Here is a 9,406-nt window from a genome sequence, read left to right as displayed (position 1 = left end):
CGTGTTTCGAAACTGCCACGAAAATGGCACTTTTCGATCCTTTCCATAAACGAGGTTAGACCAGCTTTCTCGAACCTATTTCGCGTGGATATACGCGGTCTCCGTGGACGCGTAAAGTGCCAGGCAAACTCTTATCGGGGCAACCGGGCCCGCGAGCTAAGGCCACACGGTTGTATCGAGTAGGTTCGCCGGTTCTAGGAACGCCATAGTGGAAAATCGAGCGCCTAGCTGCGCGTTGCACATACCGCGCACCTCCAGCGGTGCGCGTTAACCGATCGCGCACCTATGTATCAAGTCGCCTATGACTAATCCGTGTGTTACGCGCCACCTTCCTACTAATCCGCTTGCTCCCCGTTGTCTTAATCGCCCGCGCAACTGTGTATCGCGAAAAATCGAACCACGATCGTAACTCGTAACGTACAAAAATAGACGATTACGTGATAGGAACTCTTTAACCGAGCCTTCGTTTTTGGCGTATACCGCGAGGTTATTTCAAATTCTCCACATTTCCCGCCACTTTTCCTTTCCGCGAATCCGACATTTTCTATCGGTTTCATGCGATCCCAGTTTCTTGCGACGACTTTTAAAACATATTTTCGCTATTTTTATCCCTTTCCTCGATATCTTTTTTTCAATAGTCTACTATTAGTTGTTACTAGTTATATATAGTATACCGTTGTCTGTTTCTTCGAAGTACTAAATAACGAATGATCCAATTGCGATAGCAGGTGTTCGTATAGGAGTTACAAGTACGATATATTTTTCAACGTTCCATCGAATTTTATTCCTATAACTAACCTCGTGTTTCCCGTCGCCTTATCGATAGATCATTCGTCCGTGACCCGCAGGCTCCCTGAACCCTTCGTGGTTCTCGCGTGAGTTCGCCGCGGCTTCAGAACGAAACGGACAGGATATCGATTGCTGGGACAAAAGGCGAACGGATGAAAGGGGTATTTGGACCCGAAGGCTTGTACTCGTTGGACCGAATCGTGTATCGGCGTGGACACACGCGGCAGGGTGGCACGTGCATCGTTCTGGCGTGTCGAGGAACGCAGAAACGGAGTAATTTGGTCGAACGTTTGGCACGGATTCCGGGACGAACGTTTACGAATCGGGGATTAAAAGCGTCGGGCCGCTATCTCGCGGGCCACGGTCCAAACTTCGCGGCGGATAACCGCGGGAAGAAGAGTCTATCTCGAGTGGGACCCCTCTCTCTCTCTCTGCATTTCCCGCGGCTGGTTTCTCTCCTCTATTTTATCGCTTGTTCCCTTTTTTTATTTCACGGGTGAGAAAGGAACTGAGGTCGGGCCAAGGTTGACGCATTCTCGAAACCGGATCGGATATGCAAATGCGACTGTGACATCCACACGCTGGACCCGACCTCTTCCCTTTCGTCCGCTTTATCACTGGAACGAGCGTTATCTGCCCGCGGTCATATTTAATTATAGCCACGTTTGCGTTTATTTACGAGTGCCGTTGCGCGAGGGAAAGGGGAGCCGAGGAATCGGGTAACCGAATTAGTCGGAGCTGCCTGATCTTTAGCGTTTTTCGGGTCCACAACGAGCCGGAATGCGGCCTTGTCGAATGCCAAAGCTCGAGATCGATAAAGTAAAATTTAAGAGAAAAGAAAATAGGACTTTACGCGATTTTCTCGAAAATAGAGACACTCCTGGTAACAATAATCCTCGTCTCTCTTTGGTCACTAGACTCCACGATTTTTCCTTTAATATTTTCTTCCAAGATTTTATTTCTTTCACATTCTCGTGTATCGGTCGCTTGACCAGTCTCTGTAGCTTCACACTCGTTATGGAATGTCCAACCTCGGTCCTCGACTCGCAGGGGTGCGAGACCTCCCTTCCAAGACCCCTTGTCTGTACTTCCGGACCTATGCTCGGCCCAACGAGTCGGATAAGTAAAAGTAAACAGACTGTCAGTTCGATCTCATTCCTGCATTTGTCTTTCCTCCTTCATTTTGCTCGCTTTACTTCGCGTTTCGGGTTTCCACAACCCGACTCCCCACGATGAGCCACCTGGTGAGCCACGCTTCCCTGATCGCTTGTAAATAAATGAACGAGCCGTTGATTGTGTAGGAAGCGTAGAAAATTGTCCAAGTTTTCCTCATTGCGGATGTCAGGATGAATTTTCAAGATCCAGTTCGAGGTCGACGCCATTGGTCTACAGAGATCGAGGCACAATGGACTTGGACGTCCCCGATAGACAAATGTCGGCTTCGTACATTGTTGGACTCCCAGAAATTGGCTGATGCGAGTTGGCAGACGTCAGGCTGTAAAGCTTCGAGTTTACGTTGTTTCGTGTCACCGACGTGGGTTAATTCGCGATCGTTTGATGCCATTATGCAGTCGTCGACTTTTCGGGTACGTCGTTCAAGGACTGGTAAAACTTTAACCGTAAATAGCTCGAAAACTATCGAGTAGTGGCGGGTATAATGGTATATATTCTTGAACTGCACGATGAAATCTGCAAACCTGCAGAGTTTCAACTAAATCGCTGACCCGAAGGACTTGTGCTCTCCTTGTCAGGTCTAACTTTTATGTAAAATGCGTTTGTCGCGGGAATAACAATGCTCCTTTGTGTCCATTGTATAACGCATTGTATCATGCGCTCTTTCAATTAGCCTCTAATTCAACTTTCTTCGAGTGCATATAATCAGCCTTCGTCTGGAAGACTACGGAGAAACTTGGGATTTTATCTTCATCCTTTCTCTGATTTCTGTCTTAGCCCATCGTTAAAGCACAGTCGAAAATAGGAATGGAAAATGGGAGTTATTGTCGTTAAATTATTTTCCATCCTAATAATTCTAATTTGCAATTTATCAAGGAATTAAAAGATTCGAAAAATAAAAATTTGCTCCCAAAATTATATTTAATTTCGAAATTGCTTGCTTGCAAAGAAGGGGGGCCACGAGCGGCCATGTTCTTCTTGCGACCTCCGTCCATTTTCTCGATCTTGGTCCCCTGGAAGATTAAGGAACGTCTCGGAGAAATTATTTCCTAGTTAGGTAGAAATTATTCCCGGTTATAAATTACTCGTGCAGGTTTTCGTTGCACTCCCGGTCTCGTTCGACGCAGAGACGCCTGACTTCGCGACATTCCACGTGATTCGCGGAATAGTAATTGATAGCCACCTCTGGCTACTCGAGCAAGCACGATTTCACTCTTGCTCGAGATCACGAAGGCCAGAAAATTGTGCCGAATCGGGCGTTCCTCGGCTTTCGTCGAAGCGATTTACCTGGGTATCGTACGAGATTGTAGCTTGAAATTAGCCGATGGAATTGCCCTGTAGCTACGTGGCCTGACTATTTACTATCCCTCCGACGAGTCGTAATGGAGGACGTTTTGCTGGGAAGTCTGTAGAACGTTCTACGTGTTATCGTATCACACGTGACGCTAAATAATTACCAAGTACGTGCAAATAAATTCGTTAAAATCAGTCCAAGTCATCGAAAAAAATTCAGGTTTCTCCTAATTTGCTAATTGTCCAATTTTGCTTTGTATGCTCGTGCTTATTGGCAGTAGAGGAATTTTCTCTTCAAATGTTCAATGTAATGTGACACAGCGTATTCGCGTGAAATCGGAGGATGACGATTGGCAATCGTTTAATCTTTGGGTAGAATCTATTTTCTGCAACGGCGAGGAAGATTATCCTTTTGGACCTTATACGAACGCCTGACAGACGAACTCGCGTACAAACAATTCTGTTAATGGTTACGTCCTGCGGCGGATGACACGACGCGTTAACATCGTGACCTTATGTTACGTGTTTGCCGAGTGAAGCCGATCTTCGTAGGGAGTCTCTATCGGCCCAGAGTCGATCTACGATTTAACGTCATCTAGATAGCGTCGATTCTTCGTAATTGACCTTATCAAAGGAGCCACTTCGCGAAGGAAAATTCTTCCCGCGAACGATCGCGCGTGAGTGGAAAATTACGATCTTCTCGTTGCGTGCAGCAGAACGAAATTTGATTGTTCGGAGATATTTATAGTGTATTCAAATGCTCGAAAGATTGGGAATGATTGGATAAAGTGTAGAATTTTCGCGTAGAAACGAGAATGAAATTATTCGCAGTGGCTCGACAACGCGATGCTCGATCGGAGGTTCTCGAATGATTCGAGAGGTATTCATTGTCCCGCGCGTTAAATAAGAAAATAACGTAACAGCCGAGTCATTTGAGCCGCCAAATGATTCATGCTCGCATGAAACGCGCTGCAGCTTAAAGCACACTTCCTGCTAGAGCGGCCCGCTAACTCCCTTTATGGACAATAGCTAGGTTGCATAATGCACTTGGATCGCCTGCATCGCTCCAGAGTCTAGATGAGAATTCTGATCGATTTCTAACCCTTTCAGCTATTTTCCTTCCTCTTTACTCGGAATCAGCTCCCATTCAGTCGGAATCTCTCGAAATCATTTCAATTTTCGCGCGTAGACTAGACTATATTCACTTCGAATATACCAAAATTTATTAAAATTCGTTAACTCTTCGTGGACGGGATGGTTCGAAGTTAACCGAAGCACGGAGGATAGGGGCATTGAAATTGCCAGTGCACATTTCTGCTTAGTCGCTATTTTCGTTGACAGCACTTCAAGATGTCAAAATTCTAGACATAGGTGGCCATAGCGATGCGTTTACACGAGGTTATGGGTCTATTATATAGGGTCTTTCGGCTCTATCAGTTGTTTCCGCCAATAGCATATATGAGGGGAGTTTGTAGCGACCATCATTCTCACCCTCGGCCACTAGGTGGATTCCGACTTCATGGAGGCTCGAGGACTTTCTCGCAAGTCCGGAAAACCTCCGCTTTCTATACATATATAACTTCCCGATTTTCCGATAGTATTATCCGGGTCTAAAGCAGGATATGCTAAACTAGGGTCACCCATCTAAGTACTATCCGCGCTCAACGAAGCTTAATATTGGTGATCGGACAAGCACCAATGGTCCAGGATACCTGCGACCAATTCGACTTCAACAACGGGTGGAGGAGAACCACCCCATTCAAATTCCTCGGCCAAATTTATGGTTTACGCAGAAATATCCTCGTATATATACGGCTTTAGTCCGCAAATGGTTAAAATTTAGCAAAACATCGGATACAAAGAAGATTAGATAGAGAAAACCCCCTGTAGCTCTTCGTTAATTCCCCAATTGCGTGGGGAATGCTCTTAAAACTGTCGTTTCCGCGCAGTCCACGTTTCCAAGTCGTGAATCATCGAGATATGGCGCAAGTTGCTTTAGTCACGTCTCTTTGGACTTGCACCGGTCGGTCTGAGACGCTGTGCGTAAACGTTACGTACACCGTGGATCGTCGTTAATCGAATTTGCGACGCGTGGCGCGAAAAACAGCACAGTGGAAAGGGTTTAAGATGGTGCGACACGAGTATTACGCGTTTCTCGTGGCAAGCGGCGACGGGGCGTTCGTTTTATCGAAACGAGGCGTCGACGGGCATCGACACTTTTATCGAGCACACGAGCATTCTACTCGAACGTTTTAGGCTCCACCTATCGACTCTTCGCCTGTTTCCTCACCCTCCGATTTTGCCTTCCATCCACTCTCCACGACCACGGATAACCTCGTTTTCTTTCTGCGCCCCATTTCTATTCGCCGAATTTCGTCCTTGGATTTTCACAAATAACCTCGTCTGCCTCCCAAAATCGGTACAAATCGAATCTTCCCTTCATCCTCGTCGGATCGTCACCGATTTTAAATATCCCCGTGTTTCGCGTTTCTGTATATCCTCTTGTCGCCGGCGTTACGATATCGCATTACCGCTGCGTAACGAATCGGCACGTGGGAAATCGTGGACACGGAGAATGGCCGGACAGTCATGCATCGCGGATTAGTTTGATAAATCGAGAAAAAAGGAGTATTAATGTCGGCAAAACTGGTTTTCAGCCGGCGGTGACTCGACTCGTCGCGATATTTCAACGGGGAATCTCGTGTCACGTTGAATCGCGATTATGAACTCGATACGACGTGGTATACGAATAGTAGGTTCACCAGCGAGGACAGTGGATGTGCCTCGCGTGGTTCCTACGCTCTCGTGCGAATTCCCGTGGTATTTGAAATGCGAGGAGTCACGGGGTTGCGCCGGAGAAAACACGCGCGGTTTCCGCCCGCAGGAAACGCAATCCCGCCCACGCGGCAGCGACATCCTCTTTAGCGAAAACGCTTTCCGTCGCTCCTTCGACCTTTCCGATACCCGTCCATTCAGCCATCCATCTGCTCGCGAATCTTCGTTTCATCCCCTTCGATCGAGGACGTAGCGCGACCTTTACCATGGCCATACAACGATCGATCCAGCTCGCGAGTCTCCGTTTGATCCTTCCCGTTTCCCAGAAAATAGATCGACGTGGGTGGTCAAAGGGCTCCACGGTGTGTCGTGGTAAAGACTTATCGGTACACGTGTGCTCGACGTGTTTCGCAGTTCCGTCGGGGCAACGTCGATTGTTCGAATTAACCCATTAACTGCCAAATTTCTTTTTCTGAAATATTTGGTCGGATAAGTTATATATATGCACAATAGGTTGTGTAACAGTATAATTATATTCAAATTATGTTTCGTTTTGAAAATATCTGATATTTTTGAGAAAGTCCCATAGTGGGCATCGTTATAAAATGATTAATAAAATCGTTTTAATAAGAAACAAAAGATCGAGTAAGTAACAAATCGTTACTATAACCTCTAAATTACATGTTTATGTGCGGTATTTCATTATAAAATAAAAACCAAACCAAAATTATAGCGCTTCAAATATGACAATTCTGTTCCGTTCAACTTACACGCGGATTTCAAATTTGTTCGCTTGTTGTACAGAAACGAAGCACAGAATACACACTTTTTGCTACGTACAATATTGACTGATGTATATAGAATAAAATTAAACTGTCAGGCTTACCAAATATATTTTTGGCACCGAGTGGTGTACGTAAAATTCCAAAATCCTCAAACGGGGATCGTGGCAGCTAATGAGTTAATCTTGAGAACGATTTTTAAATTCCAATCTGTTGTATTCCAGTTTTCCGATGTTCTGTTAATTTTGATAATAATATCGCCGATAGTAGTTTGATTATGGTAGAATATTCAAAAATTTTTAAATAATTTGATAGAATTTGCGATAGTAATTTCGCTGTGCGTGGGAATAGTACGTAGGCTAGAAAATCGTGTCGTCATTCGCGTCGAGCACCGATGAAATTGATATCGTTGACGCTCAGAATTTTATTTTTGTCTATATTTATTCGCGACCATCGCGATAATCTGCGAATTCGGATATATTACGAAATTTTCCAATTTTTCAATTTTTCATTATTCTCTCGGCGATTAATTTAAATAAAGTTCGATGTTTCGACGTTGTTGCGTTGTTTCCGTGGATAGAACGGGATTTCTGTTTAAAGGGTAGTTACAGAAAATTGTAGAGAATATGTTATGGAAAACACAAAAGCACGGTGCTGTTTAACACTTTGACTGACACGATAAAATTTCCATTCCTGTTACGACACAATAATGAATTATCCAACAATATGGCAAAAAAGGAAAAATTATGCAAATTATTAATTTCATCTATTTACTTAATAATTTCTAAAATTTTCATTTCCAAAAGTGGTTAGAATGACACAAAAATAAATTTAAGAAATTAGTATCGCTGGACCACTAGTGGTGACCATCGTGGCTCCACTGAGGAGACGAAGCACAGGTCATCGATGACCACCATGGCAGTCAAGGTGTTAATTAGCGAAAAAGGACCCCGAGAACGGAGCAGCTCGAAAGAGACGCGATTTCAAAGTTAAACGATGCTTTGCTCGGTTTTCATCGATGATCGCGAGTCGCACTTTCAACTCACCGATTCGATTTCGATAATGGAACGATGCACGTCGTCGCTGTGGCGTCATCGAAGTAGTCGCTGGTGGGAATTGAAACGTTCGACCGGCTCGAATCGACGATAATTCAGTTGCTCGTCGGCATTAGGCGTCGCGACCGGGTCTCGGCTCGAATCATCATTTCTCATCCATCAGTTCTCCAACGACAGCGCGACCAAACGAATCGTGGAGGGTTCATGAACCGCGTTTCATCGCCAATATATCGAACACAGTCTAAGCTCTCTCTGTGCTTGCTCCTCGGTTTTAAGAAGATAACAATCTTTCATAACCGAGTTCGTAATTCAAACGTTATTTCTTGGTCTTTGGAAGATCCTCATGGGAGCCATGTGAGTTTTGCGAAATCGATTTTCATCTTCCACCGTGATATCGAAGATGGAACCCGTGACTCTATTACACACTTCCGATTAATCGTTGAATATTGCATCTGAGAAGATTCGACGAAGATTGAGAAATTTTGGCATTTTGGTGGAAAGGAAAGATCGAAATTATACTTTGAACAAAATTTTTTTAAATTTAGGAATTCTTTCGCGAAACGGATTTCCAGTTCCGAGTTCCATCGCGATATCCAGAGTGGAATCTATGATTCTATTAGATATTTTCGACTCATCTTTAACGCTAAATCTACTGGGACACAAATGGTCTTTTCTTTTCTAAATTTTTTATTCGAAATTTCGCATTCGAGGTCGTCGTTTTGTGATATTTTCATTGATACAGGTATATTCCATTTTTCTAAATTGTTTCTTACTTTATTTCTTCATCTGTCCGCTATTTAATTGGTCATGGTAGGTTTGGCGTTAACACTTTGACTGTCATGTACATTTTATATAGCATGTTCAGGGGGACACGATAAAATTTCCATTATTCTTTGGTACAATGACGAATTATCAAACAATGTGGCAAAGGTAAAAAAGAATGGTGCAAATTATTAATGTTTGCCATTCAAAGTTCTCCATTTATTTACGTTGTTCAAATATTCAAAAATTGGATGGAATAAAACAAATATAAATTTAAAAAATTAATATCGCTGAACATTGGTGACCATCATGGCAGTCAACGTATTAACTATTAGTACATCCAATAAATTGGAAAAGTCGGTGTACTCGAGTTCAAACTCGTTTTCCAAATTTCAAAAACACTCCAACCACGTATCATTCGCATAAACCAGACTGTCAACTTATTCTTCGTGAATCTACTCGATCTAGCCCGAGTTGCATCCCGATATTAACACTAGCTTTACGAAACCCGTCAATTTGACGGGTGGGTTGTTCCAATTACACGATGATAACAGATTTAGTTAACTTATATTAACCCTTTTAGTGCCGAGCGAAAAATGGGTGCCTATGCAAAGATAACCGGACGAATTCGACGAATTTACTAAGGTTTGGGTAAAAGCTGATAAAATCCAAGCTAAGAATGATATTTAAAAAATTCAAAATGCAGCGTATTACGGAAGAAATGGAAAATAATGTAATGCCAATTGTATCTCAATATTTATTGAAAATTATGCGAAT

At 43.6% G+C, this 9,406-nt stretch overlaps 1 protein-coding gene across 6 annotated transcripts in view; it reads left to right on the top strand.

Moving 5' to 3' along the window:
- Positions 1 to 9,406, top strand: part of Rgl (Ral guanine nucleotide dissociation stimulator-like) — a 70,290-nt gene that overhangs the window by 25,937 nt on the left and 34,947 nt on the right. The window contains exon 1 of one of the 6 annotated variants that reach the window (XM_017906462.1): positions 8,094 to 8,221. The exons of 4 other annotated variants lie outside the window; for them this stretch is intronic. In XM_017906462.1, coding sequence (XP_017761951.1) covers positions 8,211 to 8,221 — 11 coding nt within the window. In that variant the 5' untranslated portion in view covers positions 8,094 to 8,210. Of the gene's footprint in view, positions 1 to 8,093; positions 8,222 to 9,406 lie in introns of those variants that run through there. One more of the 6 variants, XM_017906466.1, reaches the window with a different exon arrangement.

This window comes from Eufriesea mexicana, unplaced genomic scaffold (assembly GCF_001483705.2).
Source record: "Eufriesea mexicana isolate 0111107269 unplaced genomic scaffold, ASM148370v2 scaffold5394, whole genome shotgun sequence".
Lineage (NCBI taxonomy): Eukaryota > Metazoa > Arthropoda > Insecta > Hymenoptera > Apidae > Eufriesea > Eufriesea mexicana.
This window is presented reverse-complemented; position numbering and strand designations above follow the sequence as displayed.